The sequence below is a fragment of the Syngnathus leptorhynchus genome, chromosome 4, assembly GCF_054491065.1.
Source record: "Syngnathus leptorhynchus isolate UIUO chromosome 4, UIUO_Slep, whole genome shotgun sequence".
NCBI lineage: Eukaryota > Metazoa > Chordata > Actinopteri > Syngnathiformes > Syngnathidae > Syngnathus > Syngnathus leptorhynchus.
Genome location: NC_141198.1, coordinates 14,502,942 through 14,521,216, shown reverse-complemented (window position 1 = coordinate 14,521,216; position 18,275 = coordinate 14,502,942). Strand labels below are relative to the sequence as shown.

The window sequence follows — 18,275 nt, the reverse complement described above, 5'->3', positions numbered from 1 at the left end:
GAAAAAAAATAAAATGAAAAATATTTACAGAAAAAAAGATTTGAATTCAAAACCCTTTTGCTTTATTTTCAGAAATGATTGCAGCTTTTTTTAATAATAAGACAAAAACAGAAAACAAGCAAACCATTTTTTTTTTTCAAACCAATTTAAATTTTTGAGGACTTTTGTTTTTGGACCATTTTTCCCATTAGCATACACACACTGGACGATTTACGAGTGTGGACTTTTGCAAACTTTTATTCATTTCTTTAAATGCTTGGCAAGTTGGCAGCGCTGCTCGTGTCTGGGGGTCAAAGGTCAAATGTCCATCACTTATTAAAGCCCGCATTCCTCCTTCCAAGACCACGCCCCCTCAGCCAGATAGACAAAAATAAATAGCTTCAAGACATTTCCATGTACAAATATACGTTAGCAAGCTTATTGTACAAGCGTTTTCTAACATGTCCACAAGTGAAAACAAAAAGACCACAGTGTGTCTATGGCATGCAACGCAAACAAAAAGTACAAAATATAAAAGTTACCAAAAAAAACATTTGACACAAAATAAATGTCTCTGACATATCAAAACAATTTGAAAAATAGTCATATCTTTTGAAGAGTAAAGTCCACAATCATAGCTTTTCATTACAAACGGATTCCCAAGATTAAAAAAACTCAAAGGCACTTGCCAACAGACAGTCAGCACAGCAAACTGTACAAGGGAACGCGCGTACGAGAAGTCTGCATAAATAGTTTATTTGATGTTGAGCTTTCAATACAACCTGAGGATGTAAAAAAAAAAATGTTGAAGAGGGTGCATGGCTTCAAAGGTTCAGGAACAAAGCTAACAACCTGCTTGCTTTGGTTTGGTTCAATAGCTAAATGGCTTTTTATTTTTTTTATTTATTCATTATCCATCCATGCATGGTTTTGGGAACATGCATTGCAACCCTCTGGACTGTGAAGTGGAACATGCTAACCAGTGCGACACGGTGGTGCCTATTTATTCATTTGGGGTTCATCAGGGAGGTGGAGTGGTGATCTCTTATGGGGTTGCATGAAATTAAAAGATGAATTTAAAAAAGTGAGAAGATGAGGAATTTAGCAATCCGAGAGATGATACAATAATTTTGAACAACCGAGACAATGGTGGTATGCACCTCCCTGGGGATGTGTATGAAAGTTTTTAGTAAATCATTTTGACATTCACTTGATCATGTTTGTGTGATGAAACGGGATACCTTTAAAAAAAAAAAGAAATTTCGGAGCCTAAGGGTGCGCCCCCTTTAAAAAACTAAGACAACCCCCTTCTACAATAAAGGTATACAATGATAGGGAAATACGGTCTGAGGTGAGGTAAACTTTTGCATGCCCAGGGGTGTGTTTGTATAAAGGTCATTTGGATTCTTTTCTCACGCAGCCTTGCTTTGTCTGGAGGGGGTCCATCAACTTTGCCGTGGATGCAGAAGAGGTGGGGGGAATAAAAAGGGGGGTGGCTTCTAAAGTTCAGGATGGGAAGGGGTGCGCCCCAATAGAAGGATTTAGCCTTCAGTGTTCCTTCTTCACCCTGACCCTAACCGCAATGCACCCCGCTTCCAATGCCCAGTTAGTCCGGTTCATTGTCAGGGTTCGGGTTAAGGAAAAAAAAAACAGGAGATGACTTGCTTCCATGGTGACAGAGGGCAAAGGTGTGCCAAGGGAGCTATCGGCACGCGCACGAATCCACCGTCATGTTGGGGTACACTTTGAGCACCACGTTCCTGTCCTCATCAAAGAAGAGAATGCTGAGGGAGGACATCTTTTCGGGGACACAGCACGGCTCGGGAATGCCGGGCACCACACCCACCGCCCGTACGATGCTCTGGATGGTGGCGTGGTTGGAAGGTTTCAGCGCCTGCAAGCACAACGTACATTAGTGACGAGGCATTTCGCACACGTTTTGTTTAAGAGCATCGGAACCTCCTTGATTTCACGATAAGACATCAAAAATGATGAAAGGGTGAGCGCAGGGTATAAGTAGTGTGCACGTAAAGTTTCTGAAAGAATGAACGACATTACTTTTTAAAGATACGAGTGGATGTCAGTGGGAGTCCTAGGACTGTGTAAAGTAAAAACACATTGTTGCTGCACATTTTTTTCTTGACTGCGTAGGAAATAGCTTAAAAAACGACGAGGTGTTTCAACATTCAACCTTTGACGTGTTTTTGCCTGTCAGCATTCCCGCTATTCCACTCAAGGTTGTGGAATGTTGCCAGTGGATTTCTGCGTCTTTTCCCACCGACGGAGACGCTTTGAAAGGGGGTGTTTCCACTCTTTAAAACAGCAACCCCTGCAGGCGAGGAGGAGCGCGGATGCCTCAGGCCGCTCCTGGAAACAATTAGGCCGCACTACAAAGGCCAGGACCGCCGAGAGGGAGTGAATTAAGTGCTGTGCGCATTCCGGCCACATTTCGAATGTTTGCTGTCTTATCAGATGGGAAGCACGTTTGTGTTTTTGGACATCTCTTAAATGGAAACATGACATGATGCCTTGGAGCTTTTGGTTTGCTGATGGCATCTTTTCCGTTTGCATAATGTGGGCCACATTGGTTGGAAGAGTGGCTGTTAGCATGAAGCTATATGTACTGGATCTGTGGAAGCATCCACTAATGTTTTGAACTGAGATCGCGACCGCTCAATAGTGATGGAAAACGATCCAACACAGCAGCCTTTTTTTTCAGCACATGTCCAAAATCGGAATATTTCTAATCAAACGTGTGACATTAGTAATGCTAACACCTAGCAAGGTGGTTAGTCGTTGCAACACTGACCTACCAACCGCTTTGTGGTAATTTATCCATTGTGCTAATTTAGCCAATCCACAATCCACACACTGGGAGACCTCTTCATCTACCAAGTCAACCACCTACAACATCCACTTAGCCACTTTTGTGACATCACTAATGCTACTATGTAGCCACCAGGCATAGTAAGGTAAAGGGAGGCATCTCCTCAAGGTTAGACCCCAACAGTTATCACGAGTTGGCCTACCCACTTGAGGACCTACCGACCCAAAGAGAAAGCTAACACAAGCTAGCTACTTGTGACAACACTAACATTTACTTCTGTGGTGACCCAGAGTGTGTAATACTCCTTAAAGCCACCGCAGGGCGAGTGTTGCTTAGCCTTGAAGCAAGTTGCTAGGCACTCGACGCTAACTATTTCACTGTGATAGTCCAGTTGCGTTTAAACCAGCGAGGCGGAAACTGGATTGCGGCGTCACCGGCGGACTCAAGAAAGCTTGGCCCCAACGAGATGTACCAGCAAGGGCATGGGGAGCGAGCAAAACCCTCAGCATCACGAGGCCAATCTAACAAACACGACGAGCGACCCTGGGATCCACTTAGTTCCCTACCGTATCTTTTAGACCTCGCGAGACATCTACTGACTGACAAGTTGACAAATGCTATACATTGATGACCAATTGAGACTCGAGAAGGCAAGGTCAAGCCAGACAGGTCCCAACGAGGGAGACCCGCTGAAAGTCGCACCTTGGGCATGGGGAACTGGCACGATCCCGCGCAGTAGTAGGCGTCAAAAGACTTTGGAGAAATTATCCACTCGCTCCAGCCGATATCGGCAAAGTCCACTTTGAGGTAGCGGCGTGCGCAATTCCGGGGTTCGTTCCACTGCTTCTTCCGGGCCTTCTTGATGGTGTGCTCGTCAAACTGCAGCAGAGGCATCTTGTGCCTTGGGTTCTTGCGGCTTTTTTTCCGCGGCGGCCGTCGGGCTTGCTTGCTCTGAAAGGGCTCATAGGGACTGGACTCGTCCCATCCGGCCGTCTCGTAGGGGTACTCTGGTCCGGGGAGCTCATTGTTCTGCAGGGGGAGCGGGATATTGACGGAGCGCTTGGGCCTGGAGGAGCTTCTCTGCGGTTCCTCTGGCTCCCCCGGCGAGGGGTTTCTCCTGAGAGTGGCCACCACGCTCTCGGGCTCCGAGATGGCCGAGTCGTTGGCGTACACCAGGATATAAGGAGAGCGGTCGGCCAGGAGTTCCTTCCAGGGCCGGGGTCCCCCCGAGGCCACCTCGATGCCAATGAGGAGCTGGTGGTGTGCCTTGGCCTGATTGACCGCCCGGGTGATGTCCTTCCATTGCCAGGAGATAAAGTCTCGGTAGCGTGTGGACACATTGATGCGGAACTGGCCCAGCGTCCTCATCCGGTCCACGTCAGGGGCGAAGCTCCAGATGACAGCATGGATGTGGCTGTGCCTGCGGGGGCCATGGAGGACGCAGCCTTGGGGTCTGGAGCAGGACCCGCTGCTGTTGTGGAGGTCCCCGATGTAGTAGTGCAGCGTGGCAGAAAGGACGTCCTCGGACTTGGTGAGTGACGTCAGGTTGAAGATCTGAAGCTGCTTCCTGTTGATCACACCTGGAAGGAAAATTGTGCTGATAAGAGACCACCGGATAAGAGAAACTTCAAATTTGGGTTCAATGCAACCGGTCTAAAATGTACTAACCCGCCTAGAAAACTTTTAAGAGTCGACCCACCCTCCAACCGGCTGGCCATATTTGTGCTTCCTATATCCTCCCAAGCTATTTGCCATTTACGTACCTACCTACACATTTTACAATAACAATGAAAATTGAGGCAATATTATTGGGAATTGGTAGCTAAATTGTCAGTGAATATATGAGATAAATTCATTTCTCGTCTCTAAGTGGGTGCATACCTCGCAATACTCAACAGGGGGCAGCAAAAGCCAACAAAACCAAAGCAAACAGAGCCTTCAAGCTTTTATTGTTTTAACAAAACGTCACGTTAAATTCAAAAGAATAAATCCAATTCAGGTGAATAAAGTAGAAACATTGATTCAAGGTTTTGCAGGGGAATTAAGCCTTGATGATGTGTCATTTTTACAAATATGTCTAAAAATCCGAGAAAAAAACATAAGAGTGAATTTTGCTGGCGAAGGCAAAAAGCTGGAAGAGTTGGATTATAATTACAATTTCAATGAATCAATTAAATTTCGATTCAATTCAAATTACAAATCAATGTTTTGAACATTTGTGGACGGGACTTTTATTCAACGCATTGTTTTGTGCTTCTGTTTACGTACCCCAGTGTGCCTTGAAGCTGCGCACCGTGTTCCCGTCCTTGAAGGCGAATCCCGCCTTGTTGTACTTGTCGTACAGCATGTGCATGTGCTCCGTCACCGTGTCTTGGGACAGCCGCCCCCGGTCTCTTTCTACCAGCGGAGCTACCGTGCCGCCCGCCACCGGGTGTCTCCGCTCGACCGCGTGCGTAAAATCCGCCTGGCCTCGGAGCAGCGCGCAGTATCCGAGGCTCGCGCAGCAGGTCCACGCCGACAGCACGATCAGCAGCAAAAAAGCCATCCTGGAGGTGGGACGCGTAGAAGACCAAAAGGACTTTCTCCAATCTATCACACGAGTCTCCGCAAGCGGTTCCTATCTCCGGTAGGACTGGGCATCACCAGAGTGGGGAACCATCACAAGCAGGGAAGGGGCGCGGCAAAGTCCAGTGCAGGTGCCCGAAAAACAGATGCGAGGCTACGCAGCCGACCGAGCAGCGAGTCAGTCAACCAGTCCCAAGGCTCAGCTTTCATTGAAACGCCACGACCCTCCGCTCGCAATTATAAAGGCTGCTGGGACCAGCTGGGTATTCCTCTCGCCCCCACACACACACGCGCGCGCGCGCACGCACGCACGCACGCGCAAACACACACATGCACGCTGACAGACTGAAAGAAGTTTCCCGTTCAGGAGACTTTTACACTCGCACGTTCAAGCCCTGGAAAAAAAAAAGCAGCTGATTCGTTAAGTGGGGTTCAACATTCATTCCATAGATCACTCTTTCCACGATGCGCACCCCTTCCCCCCCATGCTGAGTCAGCACACCAACTTTCCCTATCTCTCACCACATACGGTTGTGCAAAAAAAATATTGCGGGTGCGCCAATTGTCGACTTTCTGAAGCCGTGCACACCGTTCCTCATACTGACACTTAGCCCCTCTCCCCAACAAACACCCTTGAAGACATTCATCCTTATCAAACCCCCTTAAACTCCTGACAGAAAAGGCACCTCCCCACTTCTAGCAGCACACCGGGCAGGAGGCGGGGGACACCCTGAACCGGTTGCCAGCCAATCGCAGGGCACACAGAGACGAACAACCATCCGCACTCGCACTCATACCAAGGGACAATTTTGTTTTTTAGTCTTCAATCGGCCTACCAAGCATGTTTTTGGGATGTGGGAGGAAACCGGAGTGCCCGGAGAAAACCCACGCGGACACGGGGAGAACATGCAAACTCCACACAGGGAGGGCCGGCGGTGGACTCGAACCCGCACCCTCTTAACTGTGAGGCGGACGTGCTACCCAGTGCACCATCGAGCCGCACCAAAAAGACCAATGTAAGTATTTTTAGAAGCAAAAACTACTGACCACGTTACAAAATATGACCGACAATACACCTTTAATCTCTAATTGGTGCACCCCCCCCAACTGGTTTAGCGAATCATAGCCATGCCCAGGGACGAGTCTACATTTAGAGTACAAGCATACAGACTGACCCCCCCCCCCCCCTCCCCCTCTTCTGACGCGTGTGAAAGCAGCAGCTTATTGTTTGCATTAAAGGCTCGGCCGCCCATTTAGCGCACCTCAATGGCGTTAAGCACGCACATCCCGTAGCATCACGCTACCGTCCGGATGCGGCGCACCCACCCCGTACACCCCACCCCCCGTGGCTTTCAGGGGCGCCGGTGAGGAAACGATGAGGTTATTTCTCCGTCTCCGACATCTGATTGCAATAATTTGACCGCAACTTGGTCCACACACTGAACGCGTTTAGGACCCTCGCAGGGGGTGGTGGGGTGGGGGTGGAAAGGGGCTTTTAGAGGGGTTCCAGCTGGAGCAACTCAAGAGTATCCGTCCATGTTGTACAACAGTGGAAAGCCACTCAGCTTGTGGAAAATAGGGCTGAAAATGTCACAAGAATGTCACCATGAAAGCTGGAGCAGTTCACTTGTCTTGTTGTTCCTTATTCTTAATCGCAAAGACGAGACAAGGCGAACTGTGTTTCAAACTGGCATCATGACAAACTAAACAATGATCAAACAAACAACGGACAAACTGATAATAAACTAGCAGGCTAACAAACACGCCAACTGATGCATAAATGAAATAATTAAAACAACTAACCAAGCAATAAACTAATGAACTAAAAAAAATTCCCCCAAAAATCTTGTCTGAACAAAAGAATTTGTTGAATTTGTTGATGATGAATCTCAGCGAAATAATGAACTAACTAGCGAAGTAACTGGCAAATTAACTGTTACATTTAAGAACTAACTACCAAACAGAATGAAATAATTATGCACTAGCCTAACAAGTAGCGAACAAATGAACGTTCTCTCAAACAAGGCTTATTAGCCCAAATGAAATAATCTGCATCCGCAAGACATGCTAACTAACTATGCCCCGCCAACGACTGACGAAGTCATAAACTGATGAATGAGCAAAATTTCTAACCGACTCACTGGCTCACAACCAAACTGACAATTTAGCCGACGAAGTGACGACAGTCCAAGCAAACCATGAGATTACCTGAAATTGGCCAAAGTTTTCAAAAGGATGAGTCCGTCAGTCAAGGTAACTTTGCTTTTCTGACATCACAGAGAGTCTGCAGGAAACGGATTCCGGACGGACCCACACTCAGGAAATGTCTCCCCTGTCCAAAAACAAGATGGTAATATGAATCAAGTTAGATTTTAAATTTAAAGCATGGTCATGTTGCTTGCTTTGCTTTGTAAATGCATATGGACGTCACGGTGCATGCTAAGAGCATGCGGAATGCTTAAGCATTCATCGTCGTCTTTTTCTCCTATCAGTCCAACGTCAGCCGGCGGGTTGTAAAAGCAAAGGGAACCCCACCTTCCTTCTTCAGCCAATCTCACAAAGCTCTTATGTCTTTAATTTGTTTAGACAATTCAGCAGATGACGCGAGGACGGAAGAACAAGACAGACGGGCCGGAGGAGGCTGATCATTATGCTCCCAAAATAATAACCACAACACACACACACACACGATATAAACCACGTAGATTGAAAAATGAAATGTGTTGATATGACTCCATGTTAGTTTGTTCTGTGGTTGGACAAAATAAAATCATCTTGGTTCAAATACATTTTATGAGCAGGCTCCACATCTTTTTAAAAACTTTATTTTGTTCAATCACTTGACCAAATAAAACAAAGTAAATTAAAGAACTATTTTTTTTGGTATAAAATTGCGAGATGACACTAAATTATCCAAAAAGCCTAAAACAAACATTCCTCATCATTGCGTGTGAGCGCAGCATCGTGGGGCAGCTTTGATGAAACGCACAAGTTCAATCCCCAGGGTCCGATTGCGACTAAAATAGATAAACGGAGCTAAAAGGGGCAAAAAGATGAAAGGCAAGTTGGGCCCATTACAACTTCTGACATTGTGGAAGTCACGTTGGTGATGATTACGTTGATAAGCAAGTTAAAAAGGGAATGTTGCTGGGCCTCCGCCCAGATGGAGAACCTGATACGCATTTGCCTCCCCGCTGGAGATTTTCCTTTGACCCCTGCTCAGGTCAAACGTGTGCGTACGTGCATGTACATCTCAGACACTTGCGAAGTAGTGGTCCAGGATGGCAACGTGCTCGTAAAGGTCCGACTGCACTGCGCTCCTTCGCGCGTCCTGGCCGGGATGGACCTGGAACACAAGGGTGAGTCGTGTTGAAGAAGAGTGCGGCTCAACAACAACAGTAGCCACCGTTAGCTGATGCTAAGGAACTTAGCATGGGTGTATGTGTGTTTGGGTGAGTAGGGGGAGCTTGGCGACACACACTCGCGGGTCCACGTTGAGGATGCTGCCGTCCGTCTTCCTTCTGAACAGAAGTGTGTCGGGCTGCTCGTAAATGACGTCGTAGTTGGAGCTGCCCGTGGAAGCTGACGTCTGATTGGTCCAATTGTAGTAACTGTGAGCAAACTCCAAAAAGTCAAAAAGTGCAAATCTTGTCCATTTGTTTCTAGAATTTCAAATGCTAATTTGGGCTTGAGACACCAAGGCCTAATTTGAAGCCTAAAAATGGTCTTAAAAGATCAACTTGAATGTCTAACCCTGACTTGAATCTCAACTTTGAAAGCCAAACTGTTGTCTGGAACCCTCTCAAGTTCAGGCCGGTGTCAGTCGGGCAACATGGGGCTGCGTGAACTGCCGACCTCGTCTGCCCGCCCATCCATCCATTTTCTGTACCGGGAGGAAACGGGAGAAAACCCACGCAGGCACGGGGAGAACATGCAAGCTCTACACGGAGAGGGCCGGAGGTGGAATCGAACCCGCACCCTCTAAACTGTTGAGGCGCACATGCAAACCAGTGCCCCGCCATGCTGCCTGACCTTGCAGGTGTCAGTTAAAAAATCCCGTAAGGTGGAAACGCTCGAAACTTTGAAACATTTCTCTCTTTTTCTTTTTTTTGCAAGGACAAGCCAAAAAGCGTCTGACACATTCCGCACGGGAACGCAGAGTGGCCCGGCGCCAACATCTCGCAAACCTGTTAAAAATCCCACCGAGTGCCAGTGTGCCGCTTAGAGTTCAGCCAGACGACATACACGCACACACGCACACTACACACAGTTAGCAGTTAGCCGCTATCCAAAACACTATTGATTTTGGATGAGGTCGCTGCCGTTGAATTTGTCCGCTAGAACATTATATCTCCAGTCATTACATGCTTCTCACTAGCTCTCAAGTATGCCCTGAAAGCCCAACCCAACCCTTGCTTGTAACCTTACTTTCAATGCCGAACTTGAAAGCCAAACTCTATCTTATAACTCAAACCCTGGCATGCACGCCTAACTTGAAACTTTGTTTTGAATCCCAGACCCCGACTTGAAACCCAAACAGGGGCTTGAAACCCTAATTTCAAAGCCTTATTTGAAGCCCTACTTTCAAAGGCCAACCATGACTGAAAACCCAGACACACAATCCTAGCTTATGACTCTCTAACCCTGTTTTCAAAGCCCAGTTTGGTAAACATACCTAGCTTTAAAACAATAACTCGAAACCCCGATCCTGCCATCAGATCCTCACCATGATTTGGAAGAAGACATTTTCGATACCCTTTCTTTTAGTACTCGCTGAAAATGATCCGGTGCACTTTTGATACACAAAATTGAAATCCACATAATGACAGATGTCAGAATATTTCTGTTTTGACAGCTAGTGTCAGTAACCTCCATGAATGCCCGATACCTTGAAATAAGGTGAGCATTAGCCCGCCCTATCGATACCCGGTATCAGTACCTTATCTGGCTTGAAATATAAGATCGAGGAAGTAGCAAGTATCCAAAGTTAATTCAGCAACATCCCAGATGGATTCTGGAGACTTTGGAGATGTCACAAATCATGATAAAATTGGTTCGCCCAACATGATTGATTTTACGGATGTTTAGTCTTGAATCTTTCTTCTTCCCCTTGCGTTCTGTCCTCTTTCCATCGTCTCCATGCTGCCCCCCCCCCCCCCCCCTTCTGTGGGGAACAATAACAGGCAGTGTGGTTGGCGCTAAGAGGGAGCAGATGCTGCTGGATGTGCCGGAAGCTGCTGCCCACTCGTTGCACTCAACCGCACACACACACACTGGCAGTCCCGCGATGGCGCGATGTAAGACTGGATCGCTTCACCACTGACGAACCAATGTCAGCTCCTTAGCCCGAGTAGCTAACGTAGCAGTCGCTGGCCCTCCTTTGACCAAGATCACTGACGAGATGGACTCCAAATCACCAGGAGAGCCTAGAGTGGCTCTTTCTAAGGAAGGGAGGTAAGAAAGGAAGGAAGAAGGGAGGGAGGCAAGGAAGGAAGGAAGGAAGGAAGGAAGGAAGGCAGGAAGGCAGGCAGGCAGCTGGCTCACCGGGCGTGAAACTTGGAGGCTGACCTTTGTGCCTGGCCTCATTTGGCGCTGTCAAAACATTTGCGACGCCATCCATTTGAATTAACTTTGCCAGCAATCCAGCATCCCGTGGGACTCCGGCGTTGTGCCGCGGCATTACTAGGAACTCGCGGCCTGCTTTGCAGCCCAGATTGATAAATATTTGCCGGGCGAGGTGAAGATATTTTACATGCGGAGGAGCTTAAGAGTTTTGTATTTGAAGGCCAGTCATCAAACCTCACTGCCACGCTCTGTTCACACGCTAGGCTGAAAGGAAAACTTTTTTTTTAATTCAGCATCGTCCTATTGGACGATGTACGAGGTTGAAAGCAGGCTTTGAAAGACATTTGAAAATAACCCAAAAATGAGTGCTGTGACTTTTTGGGCGTGAGTCTTTTTTGTGGGTCTGGGGTCAGGGTTGGACGTGCCGACCAAATTTCATTGCCAAAGTTAAAAAGGCTCCGGGGGCTTTCACCAATCTCACGGCAGTTTTTGTTTGTAGGACCACAGCCACAGGATATGACAAAGTTCATGTCAAATGGCCACTGCAAAAATAATGAAAAAAGTTTGCGTTGAACATGCTCCACTTTATTTCGTCAAGCGGTTGCACAAAAACAAATCATCTGGGTCCAGATAGATTTTTTTGCCCGGCTGCCGGAGCGGAGCGTTCAGGGGGTTGCCGCGGCAACGCCCCATCCGTTCAAACGCCTCGCATCGCCCGAGCGGTTGACCGTAGAATGAAAGTAGTCTGCCAGAAGAAATGTGACATTTGGGTCGATTCGGACTCGGCGCCGAGGTATGCGCTCATCCGTGGATCTGTCGCAAAAAAAAAAAATCTAATTTTGCCTTCAAGGGGAAAAACTTTAATTAGTATTCGGCAGCGAGGCCAGTGCAGCGCAAGCATTCTCTCCTGGAGCGGTGAGCAGCGGGCAAGCGGGCCGGCCGAGCCGACCTCCGCTAGCTTCTAATTTCATGCGTCGGAGTTGCTGGCTCAGCTTTCTGCTTCCTTGCCAGATTTGAACATTTTCTTTTGGCCTCACTGGAGTTCGACTGGGCGGAGCAATTTGGTGGCGTGCCGAGCGTGTTTGGGCCTCGTGTTTTATGCCGAGTCGTCGAGCGTTGCTCATAATTCAGCAATGTTGACAAATTTGCGACAAAGGTGGAAACTGGAGAGATCAAAATGATGTAAAATGGCCGCGTCAAACAAAACACGACTGACCTGAGACTTTTGTTGCCGGTCATGTCATGATTGACATGCCAACCAGATTTCAAAAGTCCAAAATGGCTGCCTTGACCTAAAATGTAGGACTCCCTGTGTGTTTTGGGGCACCGGTCGACTCGTCGCGCCGCTCTAAGTTTTTTTTTTTTTTGAGGAGTGTGTTTTTCTCTGACCGCTAGAAATTACTTTGACAACCAGGGGGAAGAATTTCCAAAAACCCTCAAGCACCTGGAAATGGCCCAAAGGAGCCCAAGATGGCCACTTCAGAGAAAAATGTCGCTCCTCTGGTGTCTTTTCAGACTTTTCGGTGGGAAAGACACGCCTGTCGACTTTGACGTGGCTTTCACGAGTCAACCTGGTTCTGGGGGCTGAATTCCCAGAACCTGCCGAGCAGGTTTGCGGCGTGGCCAAATGATGGCAAAGGTCCAGATAAAAAAGTGGACATGAAGGAGAAGAAGCGTTTCATCCTTCAACTGCCCCCCAAAGACAAAAGTTTTCTTGAAATGAATCGCGTTTGGGCGTACAGAGATGATGAAATGACGAAACAAGATGGCGGCAGTCCAGAGCGGAGATGTTTCTTTTATGTACCGACAAAGTCTGACGGGCTTGGGCTGACTTCGCAATGGGTGCCTTTCTTTGCTTTCATGCGCTTATTAGCCGCAGCTTAGCTTTAACGCTGGCCGAGCTCGGGCGGCAAATTGGAAGCAGACCGCGTGGTGACCTCTCAGAGCAAATGAGCAACCTGCCGCTGCGCCAGCACGCCAAGCTCCTTGAATGAAAAGAGCAACCGGCGGCGATGAGGTAACGGCGTCACGCTGAGACACGAGCGCTCCTCAGCTTTGAATGCTTCAAACAAGCGTGACCTCCACATTAACTCACGTGGGACTCCATTAAAAGAAGGCAAACACACGGTTTGCGTTTCGGAAAAGGGATTCAAGGCTCCAGGGCAACGATTTCAGGCTTGGCTTTTAAATGAAGGTTTCAAGTCGAGGTCTCATATTAGGTGGGCGAGGGGGTGCTACAAATGAGGCTTTCAACGTCAACCTATAAGACAGTCAAAGGGCTTCAGTTTCGGGTTTCAAGCCAGGGGATGACTTTCACGGTAGGGTTTTAAGACCAGGTGAGGGATTAAAGTTAGGATTTGAGGTTTCATCCAAAGGTTAGGCTTTCAAATGTGCTATTTCTAGTTTGGGTTTCAAGCCACAGTCGGGCTTTGAAACCATAGGTAGGGTTTAAATGACACGTTCAAAAAGTAGGGCTTCCAGCCAGGGTTAGGGTTCTAAGTTGAAAAAAGCCTTTCAAAGCTTTCAAATTCAAATTACAGAACTCCGGCCTCCCCTTTCCACAAATGCCGAGTCCTTGCCGACCGACTATTGTATTTCCTTCCTTGCCTTCAAAGCGCGCCCCCCCCCCCTCGATCTTTGTCCAAGCTGGACTCACCATAAATCCCGGGGTCCTGGCACTAGCTTCTTCCTGCCGCTGAAGTATGGCACAAAGTCCCGCGTCTGCAGTTTGTGGGCGTAGTCCAAATAGCCAGACACTTCCTGACCCGCGGCGTTCACGTCTCGGATGAAGAGCAGCGACTGCCAACAACACGAGAAGAGGAAGGTGTTGGGGTTTGTTTTGGTTGAGGGTTTTTTTTTTGGGGGGGGGGGGGTATCCTTCTGACCGACGCCCAAGCTCCAGGCCATCCTCCACCCGTCACTATGGTCAGCTGGCGGCAATTAACCCCAACAGGTGCGCTGACCTGACAGGGAGGGCCCCCCGCGGCCCCCGTGGTCAAGGGCCCAGGTGGACTTTCACACATTCCATCTAAAGTCGTGCTCGCTGTGGTTGTCTTCATCTACATTTGTGAGCACAACTTTTTGTTTTCTTAAATGTGCATTAAAAATCGAGCTGGCACTTGTCGCTTGTCCAAGTTTGAGCTCACAAGTTGATCTAAATTTACTTTTTGTTATGGAAACCCGAGGATCGAAATGAACGCATGTTTAGCTCAAATCTGTTTGGGGAAATGTGCAAACGTGTTTGTCATCTGAACTCACACTCACTGGTTTTCATTCTTCAAAGTCACACTCATGATTTCTTCTTTTTTTTTTTTTTTTTTTGTTATGTAAACTGTGCCGAGAGGTGGCCGGCTCGCTCGGAGTGAGTCTTTTGTCAACACAATGTTGTCTTAGCCTCCACATGACTATACAAGCAGGTTTATTTTTTTATATGTGCAAATACAAGAATGTAGTTTGCATTGTTTCACAAAAAAAAAACCAAACAAAAATAAAATCTGGTCACACAAAGACGGGAAAAAAAAAAATGATTTGAATGACTATCGAAAGCATTCCGCTAGTGCGCGCTCGCCAGGAGAGTGGAAATAATGGGAGGCCATTTTTATCCGGGCATTTGGTAATTACAGGGTGTGTCAGTAGACAGATGTCTTGGCAGCATGCAGAAAAAATGTAGACCAAAAAAAAAAAAAAAATGGACGCTTCAAAAGAGCTTGCTGCTCGCTGCATTGCGGTAGCCAAACATTTTATCTGCACAATGGCACAGAAAGACTTTTTTCTATTCTTATTCATGTTTGTGATCTAAATGAGTGCTCACAAGCCAGGTTTGGGGAGTGCAAAATTGATATTTTAATCAATGTTTTTGATATCAATTCACAAGTTTATTTCTTCATCAAGTTTTTGTTGCCTCAATTCACAGTAGGCTCTCAATGTTTGTTTTTTTCCCTCAACCTTTTGTTCATGCAAATGTGTTGAAATTGTGTCATCTAACATTGCACTGGCAAATCTAAATTCAAGTTCTTCATCGGAATTCACAGTCCCAAGTCTTTGTCAACTTGCCGCATACATTTTTGTCATCTGAAATGACATGAAATCTAAATTGAAGTCTTGTGTGCAGTCTAAATTGAATACAATTGCAAAACAAATTTACACAGAATTTGATCTAAATCTTTTTATTTTTTTTATTTTTTACCTGAAACAAAAAAATTGAAATAAAAAATCTGCATTTGTGCTGATAAGCTTTCGTTTAAACAGACACAGATTTGTAAATGAACACCTTGAGCTTTCAATCTCAAAGAAATTCACGCTCAGATTTTTAGCGAAACATGCAGTTTGTGCCAAAATTCAAGCTAATCTAAATGATTGCTGGCTCCAGTTTTTGCCCATTTCTAAATTGGGCAAAGATTCACATTGTGACAAGTTAGTGGAGCGGCAGGCTGACTTGCCGCCCGTTCGTTTTGGGAAGGAGCATGTGGAAGGGTGCGCGGGCGGTGTCTGGCGGGCAGGTGCCCTCCTCGTGGCGAGCCTGCCGGGCCGCCGTCAAAAAAAAATCCGGCCCCCGCTCTTTGCCTTTGAGCGACCCATCAAATCGCGGTCAGAACATAAGAGGCTTGAACCCACGCGCTCCAAATTACAGGCTACTCGCAATCACTAATTTCAAGACCGCTTTTTTGGGGTTGTTTTTTCCTGCTTTCCAATTTCCATTCAAACCTCCTGCAATGGTGGGACCACTTATTGTGACCGTTGCGATCATCTGGTGAAATCCCCTCACTATGACATCACGGATAGCCAAATTCACTCGATAACAAATGATCCACAGAATTACAACCACTTGAGACTTAAAGCGTGTAACTGACCGCAACTAATCCACTCGGCGCAAACATCGAGATGAACATAATAAATATGACAACCGTGTGAATGCGCTTCAAGAGCACATTCACATCACGGACTCATAAAGCCACCTGAGTGAATTTGATATTGATAACAAAATCAAACCGCTTGCATGAACATCAATTTGACAAGCTCATGAATCCACTTATGGCGTTGGCCTCGGTTGCTCCGAATCCCGCTCTGCCCCACTGTCGTACGGCGTTCCACAGGGCTCAGTTGTGGGGGCCTTGCTGTTGCCATTGTAACAATTTTTCTGCCCGTGGGTTCCGTCTTAAGCAAGCACGGTTATTTCCCTCCACTGCTATGCGGATGACAATCAAGTCAACTCCCGCTGGGCAAAAAGGGACGCGCTCTCATGAAGACTACTTTTCGAGGCCTGGAGGGCACGGGAGCTCTTGAATTTCACGGAAAAGAAAATAGAAGTTCTCGTGTCGTGGACTTTGTTCATCCTACCGTGGTGACTTGGGCAGTCTTGAACTTGGGATTTCAAATTGGACCTTTTTTTTTTTTTAGCTTGTCAAGGTAAAGCCTCCCCTCCCCGATGATGTATGAAAAGACCACAAGTGTTTTTGGGGTTGCCGAGTAAGCTGTCAGGCTTGACAGGTGGCATCATTTCCATTCCAGCACTGAAACAAAAAACGAGAGAGAAAAAAGCAGGGAGAAAAAGCTTCCTGCTGCAGTAAATGCGCGGCACGCCCGAGTCGGCGGTATTAGCGGGCGACTTCGGCGAATGCGGTTCTGCGCAAATGCGTCCTACTCCATTCACCGCCGGAGCCCCCCCCACAATCTTTCCCGCATTCCGCTGGCTTTTAAATTACCAGTGGGAAGCCGAATACGAGTTCAGGGACCGAAATACCCACACCGCCGAAGAGGGAAGGGAATTATGGCAGACCTTTTTCGATGGCTTTTCCCGACGCGTGATGGGGCCGCGCCTTTTCCTTTGAACGCAACGAAAAACGAGCGGGAAGCGTGCCTTAGTCCCCCGTGTGTGTCCGCCACAAACAAGGCCACATGCGGCTCATCACTTTTTGGCCTTCGACTAAACGGCAACCGCCTCGAGATCACAAACATACGACTGGTTACTTGGAAGGACGATCACAAACATTTGTCTCGAAATGTTTCAATTCGTGCTTCTCTAAAAATATAGAATTTCAAAGGGAGGTTTTGGCATGTTCACCAAAACTGTGTGCAACGGTTTCCGTTTTCTGGCGCATTCCAATGTGATACAAGGCCGGCTTTCGGTGTTGACTGTCGTTTCCTTGTAACCCAAAAGAAGTCGTTGAGGACAGTAAAAAGAAGCTCGCGGTTGGTCACGGGTCCTCAAGGTTCTTTTATGACATCAACAAAAATAAGATACTGAGACGACTCTCACACACTACGAGACACTAACTATTGATAAGGTCATAATTCAATCAAAAGTTAAATCCTCTTATTTGTAAAACAGTGTAACCTGACCTATCAATTAAAAAATAAGCAATCACTCTGGACGTACATTTCAGAATTTGGGCAAAAAGTCAAAGATACTTAATCAACGATGTCACGCTTTGGCTTTCTATGTCTTTCTTTGACTGAGATTCCAGAAAGAACTAACTTGAAGTAGCTTGTTTTTCTGAACGCTGGTCATTGTCATCTTATGGACAATCTGCTCATAAAGCCATCAGTGGCACTTACCCACAATGCACCAGGACACAAATTACAAAGTGGCACCAACACACACACCACAAGTTGTGCACTCCCTTCCTGTTGTTGCAGCAGCAGCAGATGTTTCAAGGCAGACAAATAGCTGTTAGAATGTTAGCCCTGCCGCTAACTCTCGCTAAGTTAAATGTAAACACATTCCAATCTGCGACCAAGAATCATTTAAAAGGGTCAAGTGAGCACAGTGCAAATATGCATTGATTCTGCCATATACCAACCAGATTGCGCCTCATTTGCTTGAGCCAACTCTAATTTCACTTGTCCACTGTTAGCTTTAGCCTTACCTGCTGGTCACTGTGACCATTCATCTCTGAAACATGATGATTGTGCACATTTGTGGCATGTTACAAAGATGATGTTATGAGAATGACAGCTGATTTGTTGGTGCTTGCTATCTTGGAGCAGAGGTGCGAAAGCCTCCAAATGTTGGCCCAAGCGTAGGCGAACCGCAACAGTTTATGTGAGAAAATGTAGGACAAACAGCGCAACGATGCCAGGAAGACAGCCAAGGTGTAAAAACCTTCCCTGTAGCTCAGGTGTGGAAAACAGAAGCAAAGAGAAAGAGGGAGAAAAAAAACAGCAGCAGCGATGGGAAGGAGTCGACCCGCAGTTGACCCACGGTTGACCTCTGTTCAAACGTGGCCACTACAAAGCTCAGCGAGGTGCGCTTCTTTGTCTTGCTCGGCGTTGTGCGTCAGTCAAGACTTTCAGGATTTAAGGACATGAGTTCACTTTGTAAATTACTTTGAAGCACAAC

The 18,275-nt window shown here is 46.9% G+C and overlaps 2 protein-coding genes and 1 long non-coding RNA gene across 9 annotated transcripts in view; 1 reads left to right on the top strand and 2 right to left on the bottom strand.

Annotated features, from left to right (window-relative positions):
- Positions 1-64: 64 nt before the first annotated feature.
- On the bottom strand, positions 65-6,527 carry bmp3 (bone morphogenetic protein 3). Its single transcript, XM_085910511.1, has 3 exons — positions 5,075-6,527; positions 3,509-4,386; positions 65-1,873 (listed from the first exon to the last, which is right to left on the bottom strand). Exons 1-3 carry the CDS (start codon positions 5,349-5,351, stop codon positions 1,682-1,684), a joined length of 1,347 nt encoding a protein of 448 aa, XP_085766637.1. The 5' UTR covers positions 5,352-6,527; the 3' UTR covers positions 65-1,681.
- On the top strand, positions 5,183-8,234 carry LOC147058314 (uncharacterized). Its single transcript, XR_015065908.1, has 3 exons — positions 5,183-6,387; positions 7,651-7,721; positions 7,958-8,234. It is a non-coding gene; the product is annotated as an uncharacterized LOC147058314 (long non-coding RNA).
- cfap299 (cilia and flagella associated protein 299) overlaps positions 6,735-18,275 on the bottom strand; it is a 26,314-nt gene continuing 14,773 nt past the window's right edge. For 5 of the 7 annotated variants that reach the window (XM_085910512.1, XM_085910513.1, XM_085910515.1 and 2 more), the window contains 3 exons: positions 13,593-13,735; positions 8,853-8,982; positions 6,735-8,717 (listed from right to left, as the gene is read on the bottom strand). In XM_085910512.1, coding sequence (XP_085766638.1) covers positions 8,625-8,717; positions 8,853-8,982; positions 13,593-13,735 — 366 coding nt within the window. In that variant the 3' untranslated portion in view covers positions 6,735-8,624. Of the gene's footprint in view, positions 8,718-8,852; positions 8,994-13,592; positions 13,736-18,275 lie in introns of all 7 variants that reach the window. The other 2 variants (XM_085910519.1, XM_085910517.1) reach the window with 2 other exon arrangements.

Excerpts from the sequence above, each read along its gene's own strand:
- bmp3 (XM_085910511.1), bottom strand. The coding sequence starts at position 5,351 with ATGGCTTTTTTGCTGCTGATCGTGCTGTCGGCGTGGACCTGCTGCGCG. Across the intron at positions 4,387-5,074 it reads CAGCTTCAAGGCACACTGGG|GTGTGATCAACAGGAAGCAG; the intron begins GTACGTAAACAG and ends TTTTCCTTCCAG. Across the intron at positions 1,874-3,508 it reads GCCAGTTCCCCATGCCCAAG|GCGCTGAAACCTTCCAACCA; the intron begins GTGCGACTTTCA and ends TTGTGCTTGCAG.